Below are 27376 nucleotides of genomic sequence, written 5' to 3'. Positions count from 1 at the left end.
GTAGGATTTTGACTGCATCTTTGTGGTTTGTGCTACCTTCTGCATGTAAATGTCTTATATGCCTTCGCTCCTATTAAAACAGTTGGCTGTCAACAATAACATAACAAAAAACACATACACTAGGTAATTAGTTTAGGTACATCAAATCTTCAATAAGTATCAAAAACTGGGTTTTTCCCTAAATAAAGTCACATATGATTGTCAGGTAGGATTAGGCCACACTGGACTGTGTAGGTGCAAAAATTATTATACAGTAAAAGAGGAATGCATGGAAAGAAAGGACACTTGTGCTTTATTGGTCACCATTACAACCAGTAGGGGGCATCATTCATTCATCATTCAATTGGGCTGCAACTACTACGTCTGCTAGCTAACCAAGGTACTCAGAAAACAACATTCACCAGCTTTGTTGAGAATTTTTAAGACCTTCTGTTAGTTAGGGCCAAAGTATACACGCATATACATACACGCGTGTGGTTGTGTGGGTAAATACTTTGTATAGTATAAAAAATGTGTAGCAAATAACCCATTTATTTAATCCAGATCACTTAAATGTTTGGCATTACCAACACCTTTTCAAATAAGTGAGGAGACTCCAGTTGGTGTGGTTAGTAGTGAATTTTGCTTCAAAATTTACCTCATAATGACTTTGGATGTAATCAATTTGCATTTATTGAAACTATGTTTTCAAGCCAATCATGTTTTTGAACATGACAACACATGTAAAAGTAATTAACAATTAACAGCTGCTCATCAAACCTTGGTGGACAAAAAGTGTCGATAAAAATCCTTTTCAATGAACTGATTATTCATTGTTAATCAAAATTCAAGGCTGTAATTTGATTTAAAAAAAAATATCATTTGACAGGTTTATTTTTCTACAGTAGCCGTATTATTTTATCCATGATGTATATTTTCAGCTATGCCTGCGATCCTCTTGAGGATATAGAAAATGGATGGATGGATTTTCAGGCCTACTATTTTAGTGTTACATGGAACAAAAAAAGTCTATATTCAATCGGTTAAGAAGCTAATCAACATAAAATTGTAAATGTGGTAGAATGAATTGATTTAATAGAACATTTAATGGCTTGAGGTTTTAAACCTACTTCATGGGATGAAAAGTGCTAGGGTCAATGGGTCCCCCTCGGCTTTGTTTATGCCTGAAGCCCAAAACCGCGTGCATTGCTGAGAACGTCATCTCTGCTCAGATAACACCCACAGAGTTGTCTAATGCCGGTGAAAGCCTCCCTGCCATGCATGACCCGCCAGTTGTCGATAAAAATGACCTGAGGTGAAATGAATGGAAAAGTTAATTTTGTATTCCAATCACATCTGCAACTAACGTTATATTCACAGTGCCAAAAGTGCTATTAAAAATGACTGGAAATTGGCTGGTGAAAGTGAGGAATGGGCTTACTTTTCCTGGAGTGAGTTTGACCCACAGCTCATTCTCTGGTCGCCTCAGTTCCATGGTCAAATGTCGGTGAGCCACATACCAACGGCGAACAACATCGTGAGGGATCGTGTTTATCACTGCTCGATCGTAGTTGTTGTACCTGTCGCGTTTTTGTTCAAATATTGTGCAAAACAACAATATGGTAAAATGCTATCATCATGGACAGATAGGCGATGAAGTTGAAAATACTAGAATATCGTCAACATACCGAATCAAGTAAACTTCATTATTCCAAGGATAAGTATTTAGGACGGGGCCAATGCCTATCATGTGGTTTTGGTGGCTGCCAGTGCTTTCAGCATAGTCATGTCTGATTGGAACACGCGAAAGTAGTTCAAAATCTTCTGCCGACTGCAGACGAACTCTTTCAGCCGCATAGAAACCATCCACCAGCAGAGTCTTTCCTCCAGTACCCTCATGCTTGAGACAGTGAAAAACCTGAATTCTGTCAAAAGAAAAAAAAAAAGTGTGACAAGCAGCACACATTGGGAATGTTACATTCTGTAAGTGTGCATTTCCCCCTCCCACTTACCCACATGGTTCGTGAAAGTAAGACGTGTCCGTGTGGCGGTCAAGAGCCAGCTGGCTGTATGCAGTGTCTCCTCTGGAAAAATCTGAAGTGAAGCACCACATTCTTCCATAGGTTGTCTCTCTTTTCGGATCGGAAAAACAACAAATGTATTTGGGAGTGAGCAAACAAGACTTTGAAAATGTACCCGCTAGGCATGGGCCGATACGATAAACACTATGTGGGTTCATCGTGACGTTAAAAAGTCAAGGCTTCAATAACCGCTAATAGCGTCTAAAACTGCGCTTTTCTTTTTTGCTTGCTCTAACAAATGGGGTGTTTAAATGGAGCAGAATATTATTGGAGTTGACTCAACTAGTCGCCACTTTGAAAATGAAAGAAAATTGCTTAAGCATTTCTTGTTTTAACCCGTTCGGACCCAAGCAGCATGCTGCAGGACGAGACACCTTTGCGTGTCTAATCCAATAGATATTTAGAATTTTGATTATGTCACCCACCCACTCAAGCTGATTGGGTGATGCTTGACCAATCGAAATAAAGTTATGACATTTCGCATGACATCCATGCGTCTTTTTTACAAGATGGTTCCCAAAATGCAACATCAAGAAAATATGTACATCACATCATTATTCTAGAGGATTTTTACAAAGTCGATGGGTCTCACTGAATAATTCTTTTGGAAACACCGTGCAGTTCCATGATACGGTATCACTAGTGTTTGCAGAGTTGACTCAATAAGCCGTCTTTTTGAAAATAATGAAATGGTAATATGGCAACTGCTGTTTTGTTGTTGTTGCTTTTTGTTGTTGTTTTTTAACTTTGGCATGCACGGGGGGTAAGGAGGATGTCTTTGTCTTAAAAATAGCTAACCAGTGCCAGAGTACTGTGACTTGCTAATGTTCATGCATTTATTTATTTATTTAGTCATTTGTACTAACATAGTACACATTTCTTAATGTACCAAATATTCAATATTTTGTTTAAAATAAAATAGATTGTGTTTAATGAAAAAAAGAGCTTTAATTTTCACCCCTGAGGGAAATTTTGACCCAACTCAGATTTTTATGTTTTAAACGTGTGATACCAAAGGAAAAGCGTGCAAAAAAAAAAACACTAGGAGACTAAAATATTGCATAGATTGTGAAAACATGTCGACTTTCAATATGCCGTCCTGCTGTCCCTTCTAAATGCTTACAAACAGGTAATCGAGGGGTACACCTGCAGATGTCGAATTTAGCTCATTTGCTGCTATTAAAAATTGGAAATATTGTCAATTTTTGCATTCATCCATTTAACGGCAACTCGCCAACAAAGTGCAATAGAAAATTTAGTGTTGAAACCCCAACACCACTGGGGAGCGCGAGCGGACAATTTATGGCATTTGTTAGTCTTTCAATGATTTCACTGAGTGGCTTAGTCTGACTCCCTATTGCATGTTGCAAGAAAGCTTTCATTTTGCTGCAGGGAAGCGGTTTAGTTCATGCAACGCATAACATTATATCTGCTTATTCCTGTCTGTGAAATCTCCAGCATAGAATAGCTGTTAATGATTTGTTTTTTTCTCACAAAATGAAAATTCTTCAGAACAAAACAGCCTTGAAAAATACTGTATATATGTAAATATACATATGTATGGATGTGGCTGATGCCACTGACCATTTTAAGGGGTTGAAAAGATATTTATATTTGAAGAGGTTATGACCAAGTTGGGTGATAATAAGACCAGGTTAGTAACAAAAAAAAAAAAAAAAAAAAAAGCGGACACCCAGATTCAATACAATACAGATTCACACAGTGATACAGATTCATACAGTGATACTGTGACGCCGTGATATTTTTGCTCATGGTTATTATACTGTCAGAATCTAATATCGGTCTAAGTCTAGTGCCCACTGATATTATCATGAGAAAACATATAGTCAAGTGGGAAATACATGTTGTACCTGATGAGACTAACTCTTTGAGTCACGGCCTCTGTGGCTTCAACTGTAGCAGGGACATCATCTACAAAAGCGATTCCATAGAGAAGATAGTTCTGCAGGAACTTCTTTAGCTCATCATCGCTGCTCATAAATGTGTCCCACTTGGAGGAGGGAATATGAGCGTTCTGGTAAACATCTGCATTCCAAAGGATGCGTGGCTGTATGGTGCTCTGCTTCTTCCTCTCATAACTGTTCTCAGCTAGCCAGTTGAGACTATATTTTGATGTGTGCCCACCAGGCCCTAGGATGCAGAAAATCATTGGGTGGTAACAATTTATACTTGTGTTATTTGCATATTCACATTTGAATTTAATGTTAGCATTTGATTTAGCGTACATGGTCTCGTGGTATTTCGGAGACGGGTGCTTGCTTTCATTTCTATGTGCATATTTCCAGACAGTAAGGAAAGACGATATACAAACTTAATTGTTGTCTCATCAATTAATTTTGTTATATGGATAAAAAACGCAAAAAGAATATCTCAAAATTGCCACTTTACGTTCCTTCTTTACGTTTTCACTGGAATTCATTCCCCTGCAGGTACGAGAAACACGAGTGATTTTCTTTTATGGCTGTGATGAAGACTCAGAAGCTTAAACCCGTTAAACCCGTAAAAGCAAACCACTTATGTTTGTCATGCCTGTAGGGGACATACAGATACTATCGTGTTTTGTTGCTAGGTCAAAAGATCGCGTTCCACTTTTTTTTGTGCTGTTTCTTTGAATCCTCAAAATAAAAATGACTACAAAAATCACATTTCTTTATTAAACTGAATTCCTATAATTTCATCAACGCAACGAAACATAACACATTAATTTCGTGAAGGAAGTTCAAGTTAAAGCCCCAAAAGATAAAAGGAGCAGAAATATACATGACAAAAAAAAAAGTTATCAAAGCACAGGCGTTCCTTCAAGGGTGCAGTTTCATGTAAGGCCTGTGGATGTCGGTATTTACCAAAGAATGTGTAACATTTTTAACCTTTAATGGCAGACAACATTTTGGCAATAATATAATAAATTAGTCATTTATGGTAAGTTTTACAATTCGCTTCTTCTACTTATTGATTCTGCATTTTGCCTAGTTCCTGTAATTGAAGGACACAGTAAGATTGGTCATGTTGAACTGAAAAACTGAAAAAAATCATGTTTAGATATGTATACCCTTAAAGCGTTTAGATATGGCAACAAGCAGAGTGAGCTGACTTTAATGGTTATTGGTGGAAAAACTTCATATTGTTTGTTATCTTTTATGTGCTGCATATGGGTCAGGCTTAAACTTTCCTCTCTCTACTGAGAAACCATTACTGAATCCGAGCTACATTTACCGGGTTGCAGTTTTGAACTGGTTCTCAAACCTTGGTTACACAATTACTTCTTGATATCTATATATGTTTTGTACTAAAGTGTTTGTTTAAACGCTCAAGAGCAAAATGCCATTACCTCAATGATGAGTCATTAAAATGATGAGCAGTAAAATGTTAATATTTTGTCTCTAGTTAATGTAATACAGTATTTTAATTATTTTTCATGTGCCTTTTAAAACACATTTTGCCACTTGCCGTCAACTGAAAATGGCATGTGCCCAAGGCTCAGGTAACAACGCACCAATAACGGCTCACCTGTTTTCGGAGTTTGGTCATGTGAAGTTTGCAAGCTGAACTGGGTGGTCATTACCAAGCTTTGAGCACATGTGATGTCATTTTCAGTTGACAGCAATCAGAAAAATGTTTTTTTTTTGGAACGGTAACAAAATGTACATGAAAAACAATTTAAATATAGATAAAATATTAACCTGTTGCTTGGCTAAGAAAGTCCAGTATGCGTTTAATAAATAATGCAAAGAAAACAACAATTGGTGGCAATGGAACAATCTGAATGGATTTAAATGAATGGATGTGAATCTAAAGAGTGAGTTGAAAATTTAACCTGTGACAATGTGACAATGTTAATGTTTAGAAACATATCTACATCACTGGCATTGGGCCAAACCCTCATAAGCCACTCATAAGTCATTTTAATCATTGGCAAAATACTGGCTTAATATTTCAACATGAGTCCTTGCGATTACTTGCGTTCTTATTTTTCTTTAGACATTTATCTAAAGCCGTTAAGCGCATCAAAAAAATGTATGCTTAAGCCCAATCTCGTATCATTTTGAACTATATGTTAGTTAAATGGGTGGTACTGGGGAAGATTGGTTAGTCAATCTGCCTCATATGTGCACATTATGGGTTTGATTCCAATTCCAGCCTTCTGTGTGGAGCTTGCATATTCTCCCCGTGCCCATGTGAGTTTTTTCTCGGGTTCCTCCCACATTCTCCAAAACATGCACGGTAGTTATTTTAGCCACTCTAAATTGCACTTGGGCGTATTTAAAACTTTAATGGTTGCTAGTCTCTGTGTGCATTGCAATTGACTGGAAACCAGTTAATGGGGTAGCTACCCCATAAACTGCCCCAAAAAATTGAGGGATTAATAAACGTTCATAAAATTAAATTTGCTATGTTGCGTTCTAAAAGTATTTTTTCAAGCACCTTTTTCAATGTGATTTTATTGGATTGTGCAAGTGCAGTCTTGACTTACAAGTGAGGATGAGGTGGTCATCTTCCACTTTGGTGTGATCAGGTCGAATGTTGAGGTCAATACTTCCGGTGTCGACGTTTCTCTGATTCGTTTTGAAGTTGAAAGACGAGGCAGAGCGGCAGTGATCCCTCAACCACACGTAGTCCAAATGCATCCGCGTCCCTTTGTAGTTGAGCTCTGGTACAAACGAGCACGTGCAACAGCCGTATAAACAGCAATTTTCCTCAATTCAAGAAGTGTTTGAATTTCCCAGAACTCACCCAGACAGTTTTCAAGTAAGTGCAGAGTTGGTGGTGGGCGAGCGTAGCCACGGACTTGCCTCCTTTGTCTCCATGGAGTCCCGTTTCGAGCGCAAAGGCGCTCCGTGTGTCTGACAACAGCTTGTGCGTTCCTCGCAAGCGTCCCGATCATGTCCACCACCTCACACAACCTCACACCTCAACAGGACCGCTGTAGCTCTAAAACTAAAGTTTGAAAATGTCAAATGCGATGCAGCAGAACGGAGTCTGCAAGCAGCAACAAACCACTAAAGTTACGTAACAACAGCGCCGTATCATCTGAACTTGCTTTCATCAAAGCGAGTTTAACTATTATATTTGGTGGATGTGAGTGTAAAGGATGGCTTGGATTAAACATTAAACACTTCTATTATAGGTGATTTGACAACTAGCGGATCTCCTTGTGAATGGGTGTGCGCATACGCATCCGGAGTGATTTTGCACAAGGTACTACCACGAAGGAAGAACGTACATTTTTCTTAAAGACACAGACCCTTTCCATTTTGAAGTGCGTTTTTTCAAACCTCGCATAAGGAATACGATTTAGGTTTTGTAATTTTGCGTAAGACGCAGGAGCCTATTTGTTGAAAACGACAAAGTGGTATTTAAACGTCTAAAACGAGTCGTAAACTGTAATAGTTCTAATAGTGGTAGTACTAGTATTAGCCACAAGGTATCACTGTTTTATACCAGTAGTACACCCTATGGTTATGATCAGCGGTGAACCTGGCGTCAGACGACAGAGATTGATAAAGCATTCCTAGTCAATTTCAAATTTCGTGCGTTCAATCAAATCATAGTTTAGTGCAGTTGATCCAAATAAATAATCTATTTTTGCAATGCGCCCAGGAGCAATATTCAATTCCCTTAAAAAAAAAAAAAACATCTGTCTTTGGATACAGTCTGCAATATTGTCAGTTTTCTAGAGCTCAAATAGCAAGTATAAAAAGTTGCAAGTATGAAATGTGGCATTGTGCCTGTTCCTTTGAGAGATTTTTGAAGGTTATCAGCGGTTAGGCTTCCCTTCCTGTTTTAGAGGACCGTCAGCCTGTGTGCATTTTGTTCAGAATATCGACATCCATAGCACATAAGATTAATGTCTTGTTTCTCTTTAAGTTTTGATGTAAATCGAAAACAGTTAAGCATTCAGTAATCTACATCAACTATGAACATACTGTAAATATTATGTAAATTACACCGATTAAATTCGTCCAATGTTTGCCTACCACCTCACAGGATTTTTCATCACATTACCTAAATAACATTCGCATTACACGGATATTTAATACGAAGTAAACCATCTATATGTTAATTTATTACAATAAATTCCAAAGTAATCTTTAAAAAAAGATAAAAACATATAGATGGTTTACCTACGTAATAAATATAGTGTAATGCGACAATGTTATTTAGGTAATGAGTGAAAAGTGAGGAGTAGGCCAAACATTGACGAATTATGGTGTAATTTACTTAATATTTACAGTATGGTTCATAGTTGATGTAGATTATGAATGCTTAACTGTTTTCGAATTTCACATCAAAACTTAAGAGAAACAAGACATTAAATATATGTGCTATGGATGTGATATTTGAACAAAAATGACAGGCTGACGGTCTTTTATGCATATTTTTGTAATGAAGACCCTCTGGCTATTTCATTAATTTGTCGTGGATGTCTATTAATTCAGGAAATAATTACATTTTATTTTTTAAGCACATTCGCTTTCCAAATGAAATTCTAAATGTGTATATTGTGGAGCTCGTGTAACTCAGTTTGAAAATGTGTGATGAGTTTCATGGCACCATTAATGAACTTGTTAGTAGTGTAATGAAAGATAACGCTCCCCAATAAAATAACTATGCATGTCTCGATATGTTTTAAAGTGGAACAATTTTTATTATTATATACAAACATGAAAGGACCAGCACAACATTAAAACACTGCAGAAAATGACGATATAAGGTCACATTTACTTCTATTTTTTGAGAGAAACAAGTTGACAAAAGGTTACGAGTGAATAGTCAAATTTGGGATCTTGTGGAAAGCACGTGAAGGCAGCACGAGCCTGCCCCTGTTTACTTGCTCTGTCAGCGGTGTCCCCGCAGTGAAGCTCATGTAGATCACCTGCACCCGATCAGAACCTTGGACCTTTATCTCAGTGACATTATATCATCAGCAGTCGTTATCGACACTTTCTTATCTCGCAGCATTTTTTGAGCCAGCCTCTCGTGGACCTTGCACGGTCGGGGCAAATCGGAATCACCGTGTTTTTTTCTTCCACCGGAAAGATGACGCTAAAATCCAATAAAAACGAACCTGCTGTCATATTGGAGCCCGTGGACTCCGTCCGGACAGCCCTCTCCGATCTCTACCTAGAGCAGCTTCTCCAAAACAAACCAAAGACCGACAAGGTAAGTTGCCGCTTTACGATTATTCTTTTAATGCTTGGATTTTTTTTCCGCCTGCTTCCGGGGACCCGAAGGAAGCACATGACCGTTGTTTTCTCTTGGAAAACAAGAAAGGATTTGATTTTGACATGTTTTGTAGAAATTGAATTTTGTTATTTGCGGTTCAATTGAACACCATGCCCCCCCCCCCAAAAAAAATAAATAAATAAAAATAAAGGGGGATAATCATAGAATATTAGTTTGAAAGCTGAGTCACTTCACTTAGTCAACTCAACTGGATCCAGCAGACATGGCTAAGACTTTTCCAGTTCTGCGTTCACCTCCCAAAATAAACATAGAAATCACGTGACAGTTTAGGGGTAAACAAGCGTCAAGCACAAGTATTATGTTTTATTTATGTGATCACGTCATAATGTTTTGGTTGTTTATGAAACGAAATTTAGAAAAAAAATATGAGTAATCTGTGAAATGCACCCGAAGTTGCGATCAGCTAGATATGTGCACATCTTGCTTTTTAGAATTGATTATGGTGCAAAGTCTTGTAACGCAGGAACATGTTGTGAACAATTCGTCTTAAAAACAAAGATTGAAACTGTCAACTCAGCAGAGGGACATCACGGAGAGGAAACTTTTTCCTGACCTCAGCACTTTGGTCTGCTGATTTAGTAAGTGAGGTCTTCAAAGTGGAGACTGCTGAGTAGAATGTTGGACCAAGGGTCATATTGGGATTGTTGGGAAACGACAAAAAAAAGGTAACTCAGCAAAATTCTAAAACAGGGGTGTCCACATTTTTTTCTCCATGGGCCACATACAGAAAAATGAATCATAGGACACAAGGGCCACTTTGAAATGCATTATTTATTGTTTTAACAAGCACTAACAGGTTTCTGTAAAGCAAATAGTTAAGAATTTTACAAGATTTTGGGATGGTCAGTGACCCTGTAGCCCACGAGAAAATATCTACCTGTGCACTGAAAACCAGACGAATCCTTCATCTACCAATTTTCAAAGCCGCTATTTAGGAATAATTCATATGATCACAACTTGACCTCTCTCACAGAGCAGAAAGTGAAATAAACCTGTATTTTGAATAAAATGTTGATTGGTTTATAAACAGCGAATTTTGATATATTAATATTTACAGTGTACTACACATACTTATTAGTAGTAAATGTCATTTTTAGTATTTGCCGTGGGCCATAGTTTGGACATCACATTCTTAGGCTTTGGTGAGTATTAGCAATGCCACAAATTTGGTAGATTAGATTGAATGTAAATGTTTACGTCAAGATAGTTTGAGAGTTTGTTTTCACATGATCAGACACTTGATGAAGTCTTTCATGTAAATTAGCTCTATATCTATTGAGCCAAAAAGCACTTCCTGTTTGATCAAGTTTAGGGATACCAGAGGCTCCCTATTCAGATGGTTATTTGTTTGTCCTAATGGTATGCCACACCCAACACTGGCATTTGAAAAGGCCTCTTTCCCCTCGCTCAAAGCCGCCCATTATCACGTAACTGTGGATTATGAGGGGGAGTTTTAGTTTTGCTACGTCAAGTCTGGAGGAAAACAAAATGTGCAGACGTTTTTGCGGCTTCTGCATGTCCTTGCGTCTTCACATGGCACAGTTGAGGACCGGTATGTCTCTTGCGATCTCACAGGGTGTCATTTAATCTCCCGGTGTACTCAAATATTTTCCCCTGACACCCCTCTGTTAAACTGAAATAGCACAAGGCTGGTAAATATGTATCACGTTGCATTGCATAGACGTTAGCTCCCGTAACTCCACCCCTCATTTTGTTTGCCTATAATAGTTTTTCTGTTACATTTGAGCTAATCTCAATCTGGCAGCAGTATAATAATGAATGCACATAACATTGTATTTTTATTACAATTATTTCTAGGGGTGTAAAAATAACAAATTAATTGTGATCAATTAATTATAGCCATAGTCAAAACATTTTTTTTTTTTTTAGTCACACTCGTCTCATTTTTAATGTTTTCTATATGTGGATCCATTTTTACGCAAAGTGCTTCTTCTGCTGAAAAATAAAAAAAAGGTCAATCACTCAGGAATGGATACTGATTGGCTGTCATTGTGTTTGGCATAACCTGATTAGCTCTTGTTGCGGACGAGATGGCAAGTTCAGAAGCATATGGAAGACGTGAAAATGGAAGAGCATGAGAGAGTTGTCCGATGAAATTGTAAATTTGACTGATTTGCATTTATGGTAAGTTTGCTTGCCATAGAGTCTTAAGTTTAGCTTACAACATAAATGCAAAGCACCCATCTGCAACAGCTGCCAAACATAACGATATCAACAAAGACACTAATGTAGCAAACCACAGCAAAAATCATTATTAAAAAAAATTGCACATTTAAAGGTGCCATCAGTGTGTTTTATTTTATTCTATTATCAACTAAAGGTAGACTGCTGATATGTATTTTCATAAGAAAAATTTTGCTATCCATTGAAGCAGCTCAGGTTTAGCTTACCACATCAATGCAAAGCACCCAGCTGTAACTACAACCGTAGCAGACACAGCATTCTGGCAGAATGGACAATGTTTCATTTTAATGTTATTTTTTAATTATTTGGCAGGTGATGTGAAAAACAGCACCAGATGGTTGAAATTAAAGGTAAAGGAGAGAGTAAATAGTTATAACTGCATCTATTAATGTATGTTAAAGAAAAGAAATGACAGAAGCCACATTTTTGTTGTTGTATACCAGTCTTCTCATCTGCCTTTGGAAAAAAACTGGTTGAGGGTTTCTCTAGAAAAAAATGAGATTATTTACGTATTGATTTTTTTTTTTAATCTTCACAATTATTTCACCACCTTGCCTGAAATGTCCGTCCCTTACACTTTGATGTTTTCCCTTGCTTTGCTAAGCCACCACTAAGAGGCATAATCACATGTATTATACTATCACACTGAGATGTCATAATCAGAATCAAAAGCCAGAGTGTGTTTCATTTCTTATGTAACTATAGTAGTTTGAACGTTATCTATTAACATACACAAAATAGTCAACGCAGTAAAGAGAGACCTCCTTGCTAACCTTGGGTCAAAAAAAAAAGTTTCCTGTCGGTTGTTAAGTTGTCAAGTGCAGGTCATGAATTCATGTCTGGCCTAATCTTTGCAAACCCATATTGAATAAATGCCTTCAAGATGGCTTACGGTATTTGCAAAAGTCATCCAAGATCGCTAATGTAACCGCGCTTTACTGCTGCTCTCCGATGGGATCCCTTGATCACATTGGTGGTATCCATGACCACACGAACCTGTTGGACCAGATCGTTGAATGTGTTTAATGAGGTGTTATAAATTTGAGGTAATGTTTAACCTAGAACATGTGTTGAAGCTGCGAATGAAATGTTAGCTAGTAGCAAAATGATGTTCCTGCAGTTATTTGGAAAAAAATATACAGATGTCCTTATTTTCATTTGTAAGACATTATCTTTTTTTTTTCCTTTTTTTAGCAGGTAGCTATGCAAACCTATGAAAATAAAGGTGCTGATGTTTATACCAATGGAAGTGCCAAATGTGCAAATGGCACAGAGATGACCAAAATGAAAGAAGTCATGTTTGAAAAAGATCCTTCGGAGCCGATGGTACGTCTTCCCCAATCTATCATGTAAATGAATATTGCTGTTTTTTTCCCCTCCTCATTCCTCAACATGATCTGTCTTTTCATCTGCAGGGGGTCACTCTGAAAATGAACGACAAGCAAAGATGCACAGTGGCCAGAATATTACATGGAGGATTCATACACAGACAAGGTAGTTAATCAAACATTGACCTGCTAGTGGGGTGTGCTTAGAACCATACTGAGAGGGCTGCAATGACATTTTGATATATGGCTGCCTTTTCCGCAAGATCGCTTCAGGTTTCTGTGTATTATAATCACAGTGCTAATATGACATTACTTTTCTTCCTTTTTTCCAGGTTCTTTACACGAGGGGGATGAGATCGCAGAAATCAATGGGAAAAGTGTGACTAATCACACAGTTGATCAGCTGCAAAAGATTTTGGTATGTCTCAACACATAACAAATGCACTACTGAAAACGAATTGCGCAATAAAATTCAACTTTGCCATCTTTTTTTTTACAGAAAGAAACCAATGGAGTAGTCACAATGAAGATTGTTTCTAACCAAAAGAGTCGATCCAAAGCCTGTGAGGTAAACATATTAATAAATAAGTTGCCTAAAAACAGTAGAGCAGATAATAGCCAAACAGATCGATGGCTTTGTTATTTTTGCAATCTTATTTTCTGCACATTTTGCTTGCTAGGTGAATCTTCCTTTTAATCGATGAAACTCCAAGGTGACTATAAAAGTCATGGACACTAGCTTATAACACTAATAATGTTTGTTTCATTCCAACTGGTCCTCTTCGTACTATGTAGCAACATATTTTTCATGTGCATTGTTTTTTTTGTTATTTTCTTTTTTTAATTTACATTTGAAATGCGTTTTCACAAAAGCAGGCATAAGTCGTGGAGATAAGTTTTGTCATTGAGAAAAATACAAAGTGTATGAAAATAAAGAATTAGTAGAAGATGTGCACCATTGAAAGATGAATGTGCCAAATTTTTAAATGCTTTTTTTTGTCAAAACTAGACAACAACACACAACTTGGCAACATTCAAACTGCTATAACTAAATAAATATTTGGATTTTTTTTTCAAAACGAATTAAATGTAGAATCAAAATACATCAATACATCAATTTTCCTTTCTGGAGTCACATGCTGGATTTTGTGAAAACACATTTAATTAACATAAAATGTAGTTTCAGCTATAGCACACATCATTGTTTGTGTTGTACAATAGCAGTTCCTCTTGATGCGTAGATTTTATTAACTTGTTAGATTTGTGTTGACCCATACAACTCTGTTCCCCTATCAGAATGACTTGGACCAAATGTTTTTCCATTATTAATTCCTAACCATTATAACAATGTATCCTTCATTAACTCTTAGAGCACCATTGACGTGAAAGTACGTCAACAGAAATCTTACTGAGGAGCGCCACTGACGTCAATTGACACCAACTATTTATTTATTAGGGTGGGATTGGGCGGGCAACATTTCAGACTGCTCCAAATTGTATATTCGTATATTTATTATTAACGCTGGAAGGCAATGCCCATATTATTTTGTTACATACTGCCAAAGACAAAATAAAATGTATCTACACCTATAAACTCACGGTATTAAACTCTGGATTTGCAGACGTACATGAGGGCCCAATTTAACTACGACCCATCAACGGATGAGCTCATCCCGTGCAAAGAGGCCGGGCTACGTTTTCAAACAGGCGACATCATTCGAATCATCAACAAGCAGGACCCCAACTGGTGGCAGGGTACAATAGAAAGCAGTGCCGCAAACTTTGCTGGACTAATACCGTCGCCAGAGCTCCAAGAATGGTATGACCGATTTTGATTGTGTAATTTTCATAAAACGAACTTTAGGGTACATAAACAACCGCCTTAAGATGATGACGTCACCCTCATTTCTAGTAAAAATGTTGCTCAAAACTTTGTTTATACTGCAGGAGAGTGGCTAGTAAAAGCAAAGCCAAAGACGGTCAGTCCTGGAGCCCGTTCGGAAAGAAAAAGAAGTGCAAGGACAAGTACCTGGCAAAGCACAGCTCAAGTGAGTTTACCACTAATGTCTTTTTTTCTGACATTATATGGTTGTCTGAATACCAAATATTATTTCAGTTTTTGACCAGTTGGATGTGATTTCTTATGAAGAAGTTGTCCGGCTCCCTGCTTTCAAACGGAAAACGTTGGTGCTGATTGGTGAGTTTCATTCGTCTGGTGCTTTGTATATGTGCAATTTTGTATCCATTGTGGCATGTTAATTTACTCCAAAGTAGGGCTGCACAATTAATTGAGTTTTAATCGCTATCATGATATTGGCTGCCATGATTAATTAAGGTGATCCTAGGCGCTATTAACATTTAAAAAGCCTGCTACTGTACATGCCAAAACAAGCAATTTGTCATCCTACCACCAGGGGGCAATGTTCCCACATATTTGCACGACAAAAGCCTCTGCTTTTCTCACCCAAATATATTATTTACCAGTGAGAATTGGCGTTGAGTTTCTCACCTGGTTCCTAATATTTACAGTACCAGCTGTCAATTGAGACCCATTTTGAAAAATCCGATTGGCAAAAAATTAGAATAAATTCGGTTTAAAAAAAAAATGAATAGACCCTTGCAAACAACAGTTGAAATGTTAAAGTGTATTTTCAGAATCACCACAATACAGTATTGTAGTAGATGATTTCGATGGCGAATTTTATTTTGAATGTGCTCTTTTTAGGTGCACATGGTGTAGGGAGGAGCCACATTAAAAATTCATTGCTGACCAAATATCCTGAGCAATTTTCTTACCCTGTTCCTCGTAAGTAGCAGAGAAGATAAAAAAATGATATACTACACCAAAACAACATGTTTGAGTTTCACTGACTAACAAAGAACTTTTGTGCAGACACCACCAGATCACAGCGTAAGGACGAGGAGCATGGGCAGGAATATTATTTCATTTCCAACGACGCCATGACCAAGTGCATCTCAGAAAATGAGCTGCTTGAATACGGCAGCTTCCAGGGACATATGTTTGGCACCAAAATTGAGACCATCCAGAAGATCCACGAGCAGGGAAAAATTGCACTGCTGGATGTAGAACCACAGGTTAGTGTCTGAGGATCCTTAAGTTCCGTTCCCACCCCGCTGAAACTTCAGTTCGAACACGCTTAGTCTCTTGTTAGCAAACTACATCAAAACATTGATGAAATGAGAACACAGAGCAAAAATTATAGTGTCACAGTATTAAAATTACAGCTGAACATGAGCTATTGTATTTTTAAATGAAATATTGATTATTTGGTGCATTAAGAACATGTACCATGTTTAGTATAAACAAATAAAAAGACACTTTTTTTTAAACCGTCAATCGGTTTATCAGTCCATGCATAGAGGTATCGTACCTATCAGTACATCGTGGGGGTGGGGGGGGGGATCACACATTAAAGAAGTCTTCTTGACATTATATGATTATCACTTCTATTCCATAAATATCACATATGACCTTGTTATGTCATTTTTTGAACCGCTTGCAATTCTTTTCATTTCTTTGTAGACGTTGAAGGTTTTGCGGACTGCTGATTTTGCTCCCCTCATGGTGTTCATTGCACCCACCAACACAGCTGCTCAGGTGAGACATCCTTCTTTGAATGACCAAGAAGGACATCTGAGCTAATCTTCCGCATGTTTCGGTCCTAGACGGAAAACCTGACAATGATCCAGAAGGAATCGGACGCCATCTTGACAGCCTACAGACACTTCTTTGATTTGATCCTTGTCAACAATGACGTTGATGAGAGTGTGAAAGGTGTGGAAGAAGCTTTAGAGCTGGCCACCTCCACTCCACAGTGGGTGCCTGTCTCGTGGGTGTACTGATAGATGTAAAACACCAGCGTGATATCTCGATTGTTTTTATTTTTCAAGCAGTGCAATATCACTCCTAACACAAAATCTCTATGTCAGTGATGTCCTAAGTTTGAATGGGTTTACTTTTTGTTAGTGTGAATTGTCACATTTTTTGCATGTGTGCATAAAAAAAGCAATATTTAGGAGAATTTATATCAGAAAGCTGAGAACCTTCACCAGGAATGTTTTATTATTCTGTCACCTAGTTATTTTTCTTTGAAGCTTTTGGATAGTTTTGGTGCCATACAACTTTGTGATTGTTGTATTGTGGGGTAACTAGATAATAGGACCGTAACTGTGAAAGAGAAAATCTTTTAAATCATTGGATTTTATTATATTTTCTTCAATCAGAACAGGACTTGAAAATGTTTGTCCAGACGCACAAGTCAAAACCAATTCACCCATTCAAAGTGTATACCTCCTCGAGAGTTTAGTGGCACTTTTACATTAATTAAATTTCTCAGCTCTGTGGCAACTGTTTGGTTGTTGTTCATTTAGAATTGTGTCACACATTAGTAGCTTCCTTTATAACTAATCATTCCTTTTTGCACCAATATTTATAATTCTTTGTGAGTGGTAAGTATGTATGAAAGGTATCGTGTTATGAAAAAAACTTTTGAGCATTCGATATACTTGCTTTCATTTGGAGGTTTTATTATGCTTGGTCTTCGCTAGTTGGAGTACTTTGATATGTTAGCAAATTACTAAACAGACAAAACAGTGCATTTGACAACTTTGCTATGAGTGCTGTTGCTGACTAAGTTATACAAGTTGCCATCTGTGTGCTACCAATGTATAATAGATGCTAACTAATGAACAATTTTGCATATTTTGTAAAAAAAAAAAAAAATGCACTGTGCATGTAGTTATTCCATTAGTGTCCTGTTAGTGAGGAGATTGAAGAGGGCCAAGAATGGGGAAAAAAATGGTCGTTTTACTCGTGCAGCCAGGTTCTACTAAAGCAGTGGTTCTCAACCTATTTTTCCCCTTGCCAAGTATATTCTAACCAGATCATAGCATTGTTGGATGAAAACAAAAAAAAAAAATAAAACCTGAGTGTCTGATTTATTAGATGTTGTAATTATATTAATTGTGGTATATTACTCTCTTTGTTGTATTTCCCTTATGAAACTTAACTAAAGTCACAAAATGTTTTTTGCAAGGGTAGGATGTCTTGATTCAGCACTAAATTGCTTCATAATCCATTGAATTTTTTCATATTGAAAAGAATAATGTGCTGTTTGTCACAATATTAAAAAGCATAGATTTGATTAGATTTGCTTAAAGTTGCACAAACGCTGTAAAATCTCACGTCCTTCCTGAAGTGACCCTGTACTAATGAAATTGTCTCACTGGTGAGGACATGAACCTTATTCTGAAAATCACGAATTTTGAATAAGAGGTTAAGTGGTTTTCATAGTACGGTAACTTCTATACTCATCTCCTAAGCACAATTTATGAATAAACGCACCAAGTGATGTTCTTAATGTGAAGTAGTTTTCAGGTGGGTCCGGAAGGGTCCACTCCATATTTGATTCGATCCGTCAGAGGCAATGATGGACACCCACAGTGATGCTGGCCACGCCCCCTCTCGAGGTACGCCATTTTGTTGACAAATCCTGAGACGCTCCAAATAAGCTTCTTTATGTGAGCTTCCAACTCCTCTATAACGATGACACCTAAAACGTGTAATAGAAAACAGCTTTTATATTAACATAAGAATGCATAGTTGTAAACTGGCCTGTCAAAGGTGATAAACAGCCCTTGAGAAGCTCCCCTGCCACCCATTTTGACATGCAACTCGCCTCGGTTGACGTCACCGAGCCATCTTTGTCCAGCTAATCCAAACTGGTTTGTTATACCTTCATTACGGCTCGCTCTCGTCGCTTGCAGGAGCACCCAAACGCTACTGTCGCATACAAAAAAGGAAAGGGCTCTTTTGATTCCTCACCGGACATCTTTGGACGGTGGAGCCAAAGCAGTGCCCCTCCTCGGCTATATAGGCAGGGAAACGCCAGGCGTAGCATTCAAAAGGTGCCAGAGGCTAGAGGAGCGCACAAGGCAATCCACATCCATCTGCCAGCCACTTAGCACGCGCTAACATTTCCAGTTTGGATTTCGGCACAGCTGTCTAGCCAACACTACCACAAAAATGTAAGTATAGCTCACTTCTTTGTGGATTTTGACAGATCATCGGGGGTTCGCGAAATGATGCTGGCGAGCATCTGGATGGATGGCTCCTAGTTTGGTTTTATTGTGGTGCGCGTGCGTCTGATGTCTTTCGAACGACAGAAATAATGGGTCAGTCAAACGTAATCTACGTTTGTATTTGTGATGTTTGACGGTTTAGAGATGAAAGGACCTGCCGTGTTTATCTTCTGCCTTGTCTCTTGCCGCTAGCTGCAGCTCGCACGCACGCATTTTTTTTTCCAGTTTGGACCGGTTCAGTTTGAAAGGACATCGCCTGTATCACTATACTCAAGCGAATTCATCTATTCTTCAGCGTTACGGTCATTACAAAGATGGTCGTTTTTTGGCCAATGTCGAACATTTGTCATTTTAGTTGTTGGCGTGCGTGACGATGAAGCCATTGTGAGAAAATCAAGGACATATTGTGGACCGTGGATCATGGTTGAAACTACAAGGCCAATTTGGCAAATAAGGCCCAGAAGTTGTTCGACAATTTTAAACAAGTCATCATATGTCGTTGTATTAGCTGTAAATTAGGCCCGGGCCTAGTTGGGAGTGATATTTGCAAGCTCCTGCAGCGGGGGGTGGGGATAGCCTAGCCGATCTGTCGTCGAGGATTGCTAAATATTAGTGTATATCACCATAGTCCGCTCCAACCATAAGAAAGCTCCTTCTGATATTTTTAAAGTACTAGCAAACGTTTTTGAGAGGACCGTCTGAATGGAGGATGAAGGACAATGTGGCTAGCCTAATTCAACCTTGTGCGTTTGTGTAAATAGCAAGAAACCCCACAATCCGTGAATTAATCATGTCCAAACATCATCTATACACCCCTTTGTTTTCCCATATCCAGTTCATTCCATCAAATCTCGATTTATCACCGAATTTTAGTTGTAATCAACCATTTTTGCTTTGAATCAAGCCCGCTGTCAAGGAACCTCCCCACTGCTGCTGCCGTCGGCAGCCACAGTATTTATAGGCCGTGAAACGTGATGTTTTACTGACTATCATGTGACCACGGTTCTGGTTGTATTGAATTGAAAAGGATGTACTGGAGGGTTTTCGGTTTAAGGGGCCACAAAAGACTCAGAGCCAACTGATAATGGTCAGGACAGGAGTGGAGCTGTCCGGTGCTGAAAGCTCTCTCTCTAGTGCTGAAAGACAGCACGGCTCGTGAAATTCAGTTAGTTGTATACACTGCGTTATAAAATATCTATCTATAGTTCGTGTTTTCAAGAGCCATCACATCCATAATACCAAACTATTTTTAAAGCCCTAATGTGCAAGGCCAGGAGTTCTTGTTAGATCTGATCTTGCTGTTCATCAGGATATATATATATATATATATATATATATATATATATATATATATATATATATATATATATATATATATATATACATTTCATTTCTTTGGGGTCTGTTGACTTGTCCTGATATCACTCCTTAGCATACATTTGGCCAACTATCCAATAGGATTTGATGTTGTTGAAGGATTAGTATTGTGTTGTGTTTAGGTGACCTTTATACACACTTTTGTCTCAGTAGGGTTGTCTCAGCGGGGAAGTAGCTTCACAACTCACATTCGTTATGATGCATAGCTACATATCTATTGTCTAGCATGCTAAATTTAGCATGGTGAGCACATTTTGTTAAGAACGAGGATTTTGTCATTGTAGTTTTTGATGTGGATTTTCTTGACTGACCTCACATTAGATTATGATGCCATGATGTTTATTTTTTATAGACACGTCGTATGAATATATTTGTGTGAATTAAGGAAGTGGATTCCATTGATAAAATTAACTTACATTCAAGTGGGGAATAGTGATCACAAGATGGCGCCAAATTTACTTGTATATTTGACATGGCTATGGCTTAACGGAAGGAAGCCACTCATTTCAGTTCATCACTGTTACTTGGCGCCAAATAGCCAATAGATGGCGCCAAAGCTATTTTTTTGTGTGTTTGATATGGGTTTTCCTTAGCACAAAACAGTAGATAGGTGAGTTTTTCAGCAAATAACAGAGGTTAAAAATAGACAAATAAATGAATTAACCAAAAGTCTGATTGCAAATTTGTGAGGGATTCATCATACAACCACAGTTTGTTTTTTTATTTTTTTATTTTTTATTTATTTTTTTCTAGGTCTGCCCCAGCTGGAGCCCCTGCACCAGAGGGAGGGAGTCAGGCTCCTCCTAACCTCACCAGCAACCGCCGTCTGCAGCAGACACAGGCACAGGTGGACGAGGTGAGAACAAGTCACATTTTTGCATACATCTTCCTGCTGATTAAACCCAAAAGAATAATCAGTTTTGTTTTGTTTATGACGTTTGTGTCTGCCCCCCCCCGCTAGGTGGTGGATATTATGCGTGTAAACGTGGATAAGGTTCTGGAGCGTGATCAGAAGCTGTCCGAACTAGACGACAGAGCTGATGCTCTGCAGGCTGGAGCCTCTCAGTTTGAGACCAGCGCTGCCAAACTGAAGAATAAGTACTGGTGGAAGAATGCAAAGGTGTGGACATGCACATGAACAACAAATGTAGTTGTTGTATATACTCTGACTATTAAAAAACCAGCTAATAATTTCCAATCGAAGCCAAAAATGACCTAAAAGCTTAGATCTTTGATTCAATTTCAAATCGTTTTTTTATTCAAAACAGGTTTTTCAGTTATTAAGCTTTAATGCATATACGGAGCTTGATTTGGACATATCCGACTGTGTCTGAATGCACCACGTCATTAGCCGCTAGCGCTAATACAAGGTCCACATATCTTTAAGCCGTGATTGAATATGATTTTTTTTTTTTTTTATTGGGGGCTTTTTTATATTGGCACTGTCGATACGTAACGTAATGGCAATGAAACATCGCGAGGAGTAAAGCTAGCTGTTAGCAACTATCTCCGTGAAGGCCAACTTCAAAATAAAAGTATACTACAGCTATTGCTTTGACGGCCATACATTTTTACTGTGTTTATTTTGAAGTTTATCTTCACGGCATACCATTGACATGTGACGTGATGTTTCTTGCCTCTTTTTGGTGTGTCTGGCATGGAAGCCTCCAGGAAGCAAATTTGTTTTACTTATAAAATAATTTTTTGAGCATCTTGAATTGTAGTAAATGAGAATCCTGATTCTAATGTGAATCTGTATGTTTGGCCTCTAATATACATATATGCTTTTTTTCTGACCACAGATGATGATTATCCTGGGTGTGATATGCGTGATTGTGCTCATTGTCATTATTGGTAAGACTTTTTTTTAACTTCCTCATGAATATTTGCCCACATTAGAGTCCAGTAACTGATAGAAACGGAATTTGACTTTTCTTGCTTTCTGCAGTGTACTTCAGCACCTAAGAAGAGTCACTTCCTACCCCAGTCGCATCCCAACGTCCTTGCTTCAGCAGGAACCCTGAAATTCATGACAAAAGGATTCACAGATAATGAGTTTATGTATCTACCCCAATTGGCTTCAATAGAACACCCTTAAATCCTTCAGGGCCGTTCGGCTCGATCATTTCCACCACCCGGTTTCTGGACCCCCTGTCAAATATTTGTCCCGTGAGTGCGCGGCCCCGCATCCGTCCCGGGTCCTCTCGGCTTCTCGAACCTGCCATAACGAGAGCCAAACACTTGTGATGATGCAACAACAGAAAAGGAAACAATGATTGGCAATGATAATTGTGACATGGCTGATCTATATCTAGTCATTTGTAGAGTTTTATTCTGATATATACTGTTTTGTAGGTGTGTGTGCGAGTGTGTGCATTTTGTATTTTTTAATTTTTGTATTAATTTTCTGTATGCTTCAGCGTCGACTACTGCCTGATAATCCAAGTATGCGTCTTGCATGTTCCAGTCGTCCATTAGACCCCCGCTTACTTTTTTTTTTCCGCTTTATTTCTACACTGTGGCAACAATCGCAATTGCAGCCACAATCTCCCCATCGAATATACTTGAGAGTTCATTCAGGTCTACGTTTTTGCTCACAGGTATTGATTGATGCGGTATAGTAATGCATGAAGTGTTCAACTATCCCTTTGTGATGAGTCCCAGTCCCTTCCTACTTTTCTCTTGAATATCTGTTGTGTCCTCAGCTCTCCGGCCGTCTCCTTCCTGTCTTGCAGCATGCTTGAGTGCCCAATTGTTTGAAAACTGCCATAGTAACGCTGGACCAATGTCTGTAGATGTTTGTTTTTTTTTTCCTTTTTAAATTACGTAGTGTCTTATTTCGAAAACATTCCTTCATTGCAGTCGAGTGCACTCGCTCTTACTGTAGCACATGTAATTGGAGGTATATTTCAAGTGCGCAATGAAACTAAACGTCAAAGTCAACAACAGGAAAAATAATGATAACGTTTGTAAAGTATTGAAATGGGATGTCAATGAAACTAAACGTCAAAGTCAACAACAGGAAAAATAATGATAACGTTTGTAAAGTATTGAAATGGGATGTCATCTTGTGGTATCAATCCTTAACGTTAGCAAATAGTGACTACTACTACGCTCAATTTCCAAAGTTATAGGCCTGTTATACACACTAAAATGCTTTGGCATTTACTTTTGGTTACTGTAGAACAAAAGAGCAGGAGTTGAAAATGCACTTAACTAGCTTGATTTTAATGGCGCTGTCAGACTGCGTTAGAAATGTGCAGCCGCACCTCTCTTTATAAAGAGCACATGAAACAGTTCAGCCTTATTTGCGTTTTCAAAAGGCCCAGCGATTCATGGTCAAAGATTTGTTGAAAAAAAACAAAAAAGCATTCCTTGGCAGTGATTCTCCCGATAGGTGTGCATCATCAAATGTAATAGATTCTATTTTTATTATAGTGTGTTTTTGTGTGAAACAGACAAGAGAAAAGGAAGTTCCTCTGCTTCTGTCTGGCGTGTGTGTTTCCGTTTTTATAATTCAGCTGTGTGCATTTTACACTGCCAAGCAACAAGCTGAGAGTAGGCGGAGCTTGTCTTTTCCATTGCAATTGTCTGTCCTGGCACTCTTGTAAAACTGTTAGCTTATGTGATTGGGTTGGTGCATATGGCCCGAGTAACGAGTAACAAGAGCAATAGGTGCACTCGCTGTGTTTTTACCTGACTAGCTCCAGATTAACTCGTTTAATCCCAAAAACAATTTTTTCCTTTTACATCCCAGATATTCAATCCCAGCTACTTACTAATATTTTTTACAAGTTTTTATTCCAAGTTTGGCGCTAAAAATGACTGTTACGCAATGAATTAAGCACTAAAGTAATCTTTAGGTAATTAAGTAATAAAGTAGTTGAATACTTTAGATAATCAAGTACCTAAGTAATTGTAGGTCACTAATGTGATTACTTTAGGGCATTAGGTACTTCATTACTTTAGGAGTAACAAACAATTTAGGATTACTTTAGGTACTTAAGTACTGTAGTCATCCATTACTTTAGCTAATATAAGTACATAAAGTAATACATTTCTTCACTACTTAATAGCATAAAGTAATTGATTACTACCTAATAACCTAGAGTAAGTATCTAAAGTAATCTGTTTTGTTAGTGCTTAATTAATTTAGTACCAGACAGTTTTAGACCTTCATTTAGCCAAACGTTTGAAAAAATATATAAATTACTATCTGGGGTTTAATGTTTGAGCTCTTTAATAACATAAAATATGTCTTTGAGATGGAATGAGGTACAATAGGAAACATGCTTTAGCATTAGCTTTCAGTATCAGTCATAACCCGCAATAGTTCAAATTTAGTGTATCAATTAAGTGTACTTAGTAGCCTTGGGGTTTTTATGTTAGCAACCAGCTAGATCGAGCCACCTTTACTCGTCACCGATTCCGAATCGTACCGTGTGTGAGTGTGTGCAGGTGTGTGTTAGAATAGCTCTACCCCAGGAATATCCCCAGTTGATCCCTCAGATTAGGCCGCTCAAATCTCTCGAGTGAAGGCACGTTTGTTTCCTTGCCCACTAGTACACAAGGATAGCAGTGACAGATATGAGGGCCAAGATTGCTGAGCCCCCCCCAAAACCCCTTAGATTACCAAAGACGTCATGTCTGGGCTTGTGCTGACGATTGCCATCAAAAACAAGTGGAGAGGAAAAGAAAAAAACAAAACATGCCATTTGCAATTACAGGACCTTTTACTGCGACACACCACAGTTACGATTGTGAGTTTACCGTTCTACGTTATGCAAGTTTGACAAAAACATAAGGACCGCATGCATTAATTCTCCCGCGTCTTGTGTGTTCAAGTCGAATCAAACTAATCTGTAAGTTTTTAGATATTGGATCCTTTCACTAATATAGCACAACCTCGTTTTTCTTACCCTTTTCTGCCAAGTTTCATACGACAAAACATTTAACTAGCTAATTGAACAGAAATCAGCAATTTTACCTCATTCAATCCCAAAGACATATTTTTAAGTTTTTTTTTGTTTATTGTTTTTTTTTTTGAGGTCCAAACATTCAATGTCAGCTTATTTATGTATATTTTTTCACCTTAGTGAAAATTTTACAAGTTTTTCTTTCAAGTCTAAAAATGGCGGGTGCTAATCAATCAAACAACTTATTGCAATCGATTACTTTATTGCTTCAAGTAATTATTACTTTAGCTCTTAGATACCTAAATTAGTGAAATATGTTAGTACTTGATTACCCCAAATAATCGATGACTTAGTACTGGCTATTTTTAGAACCTTCTTTAGCCAAGCACTTGAAAAAAATTGAAAATCATAATCAAGATTAAATGTCTGGACTCCTCTAAGAAATTTCAAAATATATTTTTGGGATTGAATGAGTTCAATGTAATGAACGTGTTTTGAGGGCTAGGGGACCTATATGGTTTTTTTTTTTTTTCAAGTCAACCAAGATACACAGTAAAAGGACCAAAAAAAAAAAGTTGATTAGCGAGGAACACCGTTATTTCTGCTTAGGTGACATGACACTACTGATTGGGGTAGGACACGTGTTATTCCATACATCCAGCTGTCGTCCTGTGATTTCTCAACCAATTTGATCACAATGGAGAAAATGAGGCGAGCGCCGTCTCTTCACGTTGCTTTCATGTATTGTGTGAAAAGGCGTGCACCTATATTTCAACAGTGTGGCACTTTCTCTTTGATGTTGTCATTCTTTTGGGTGGGGCACATACTGTATGTTCTATGTGGAGATATTGTTGGATGCCATCCTTGTGAAATGTTCAGTTATCTCAAATTTAAGCTGCACTCAGCTCATTTGCGGGTGATCTCAACACTTCAAGAAGTGTCCGCTTTAATTTATTTGTGATCTTGTAATTCAAATTTGAACTAAGCGTATTAATCCAACTGTAGAACAAGTGTCAAACCAAGCTAAATGTTCAACATGCAGGCATCGTCACTCCAAATGGGATGAGTGCAGTATTAGGAGGGAACCTATTGAGTTTCTGAATGCTCACCGGACGGCTGATATGATATTCCACAAAATATATGGAAAGATGTTTTGTTTGTGTGCCCACATTTTTAAAAAAATATTTTGCATTTATTGAGGACAAAAAAACTCCCAATGTATCCGCATTTTGTGTAAGCTCTCATTGGTAGATGTAAGGATTGATGACGTCAACAGGGAGAAGTATTTCTACCTTCAGTTGTCCGGAAATTTTAAAACAAATTCTGCTGTTTACATCAGATTGCTCTTTGTATCCACACTTTTTGTTTTTAAATACATATATTTATTTTTGAGGAAAAATGTTAATTTCTCTATGGGACTGGGGGGTTCTACTGTGAAGGTCTGCATTGCCCCTGTTTATCTGGTCTTACTGGAGGGACCAGATCAGATGATGATGGGCAATGTGCTCAGTCGCATTTCATTGTTACTTTTTGTTTAGCTTTTATTTATTGACAGATTTGTTGTGCTGTCATTTAACGGGATTAGACCCTAAACAATGTTGGCTCAATGTAAAGGGAAGGAAACGGAATGGAAAACTAAATTGTATAAAATAATTGTAGTGTAAATCTATCAATGTCTTATTATATTGATGAACATCATAAAATATATGTATATTGGAAAACAGTGTCTTGTGTGTGAATGGTGCTTTTTTTGTGTGTGTGTAAAATGTCGTGAATTTAAATGTATTCCTGTTGCAATGGCGGATTTATTTGACGTACAGCCGCTGTCGTGCGTGAGACTCACGCATGCCTCTGCAAGATCACGCAAAGAAAAACCACCAGTTGAAAAAAAAAAAAAAAAAAATGTTTTGTCATGCAAATTACCCAATGTCAAAATTTGATTGCAGGGCCTTGTCACAATAAAGCTGTCCTGACAACCGGAATATGTAGGGACCTTATTTTTATAGGTACATGTTTCTTCGCTCTATGGAATATTTCCGTTGTTTTCAAGACACTACATCATCCATGCACACCACCTTCAAGAGAAATACAACTTTTAAAGTGCAGCACATGGAGCATACAA

The 27376-nt window shown here is 37.9% G+C and overlaps 3 protein-coding genes and 1 long non-coding RNA gene across 8 annotated transcripts; 2 read left to right on the top strand and 2 right to left on the bottom strand.

The window, feature by feature from the left end:
- Positions 1 to 275: 275 nt before the first annotated feature.
- tmlhe (trimethyllysine hydroxylase, epsilon) lies at positions 276 to 7252 on the bottom strand. The gene is made up of 7 exons (XM_088441665.1): positions 6813 to 7252; positions 6553 to 6729; positions 3932 to 4211; positions 1992 to 2111; positions 1668 to 1904; positions 1421 to 1559; positions 276 to 1289 (listed from the first exon to the last, which is right to left on the bottom strand). The coding sequence occupies exons 1-7, from the start codon at positions 6961 to 6963 to the stop codon at positions 1158 to 1160; spliced, it is 1236 nt and encodes a 411-aa protein (XP_088297791.1). The 5' UTR covers positions 6964 to 7252; the 3' UTR covers positions 276 to 1157.
- On the top strand, positions 6707 to 17228 carry mpp1 (MAGUK p55 scaffold protein 1). 4 transcript variants are annotated; one of them, XM_088441661.1, is made up of 13 exons: positions 6707 to 6827; positions 9039 to 9242; positions 12726 to 12857; positions 12947 to 13025; positions 13192 to 13277; positions 13359 to 13427; positions 14482 to 14678; positions 14807 to 14907; positions 14976 to 15056; positions 15585 to 15665; positions 15753 to 15955; positions 16404 to 16478; positions 16547 to 17228. In XM_088441661.1, exons 2-13 carry the CDS (start codon positions 9120 to 9122, stop codon positions 16721 to 16723), a joined length of 1404 nt encoding a protein of 467 aa, XP_088297787.1. In that variant the 5' UTR covers positions 6707 to 6827; positions 9039 to 9119; the 3' UTR covers positions 16724 to 17228. The 4 variants fall into 4 exon arrangements, with proteins under 4 accessions (XP_088297787.1, XP_088297788.1, XP_088297790.1 ...); XM_088441662.1 differs by having other exon boundaries at positions 6730 to 6827; positions 9120 to 9242; XM_088441664.1 differs by lacking the exons at positions 6707 to 6827; positions 9039 to 9242 and adding exons at positions 10400 to 11471; positions 11844 to 11881.
- Positions 16743 to 19027, bottom strand: LOC148408895 (uncharacterized). Of its 2 annotated transcripts, none has more exons than XR_015868654.1 (2): positions 18559 to 19027; positions 16743 to 18432 (listed from the first exon to the last, which is right to left on the bottom strand). It is a non-coding gene; the product is annotated as an uncharacterized LOC148408895 (long non-coding RNA). The 2 variants fall into 2 exon arrangements; XR_015868653.1 differs by having other exon boundaries at positions 18705 to 19027.
- Positions 18401 to 26980, top strand: vamp2 (vesicle-associated membrane protein 2). The gene is made up of 5 exons (XM_088441666.1): positions 18401 to 18907; positions 21092 to 21194; positions 21300 to 21458; positions 22141 to 22192; positions 22287 to 26980. Coding segments are annotated over exons 1-5 (333 nt in total). The 5' UTR covers positions 18401 to 18905; the 3' UTR covers positions 22304 to 26980.
- Positions 26981 to 27376: the final 396 nt, after the last annotated feature.

Source organism: Hippichthys cyanospilos, chromosome 18 (assembly GCF_059441005.1).
Source record: "Hippichthys cyanospilos isolate Australia breed blue-spotted pipefish chromosome 18, RoL_Hcya_1.0, whole genome shotgun sequence".
Classification (NCBI taxonomy): domain Eukaryota; kingdom Metazoa; phylum Chordata; class Actinopteri; order Syngnathiformes; family Syngnathidae; genus Hippichthys; species Hippichthys cyanospilos.
Note: the sequence above shows the minus strand (reverse complement) of the source record. Positions and strands in the feature narration are given on the sequence as shown.

Coding starts and splice junctions, on each gene's coding strand:
- tmlhe (XM_088441665.1), bottom strand. CDS start 6,963: ATGATCGGGACGCTTGCGAGGAACGCACAAGCTGTTGTCAGACACACG. Junction 2,112..3,931: donor CAAAGAGTTAGTCTCATCAG/GTACAACATGTA, acceptor CGATCCGAAAAG/AGAGACAACCTATGGAAGAA. Junction 1,905..1,991: donor TACTTTCACGAACCATGTGG/GTAAGTGGGAGG, acceptor TTCTTTTGACAG/AATTCAGGTTTTTCACTGTC.
- mpp1 (XM_088441661.1), top strand. CDS start 9,120: ATGACGCTAAAATCCAATAAAAACGAACCTGCTGTCATATTGGAGCCC. Junction 13,278..13,358: donor ATCAGCTGCAAAAGATTTTG/GTATGTCTCAAC, acceptor TTTTTTTTACAG/AAAGAAACCAATGGAGTAGT. Junction 16,479..16,546: donor CCACCAACACAGCTGCTCAG/GTGAGACATCCT, acceptor TTTCGGTCCTAG/ACGGAAAACCTGACAATGAT.
- vamp2 (XM_088441666.1), top strand. Junction 21,195..21,299: donor CACAGGCACAGGTGGACGAG/GTGAGAACAAGT, acceptor CCCCCCCGCTAG/GTGGTGGATATTATGCGTGT. Junction 21,459..22,140: donor ACTGGTGGAAGAATGCAAAG/GTGTGGACATGC, acceptor TTCTGACCACAG/ATGATGATTATCCTGGGTGT.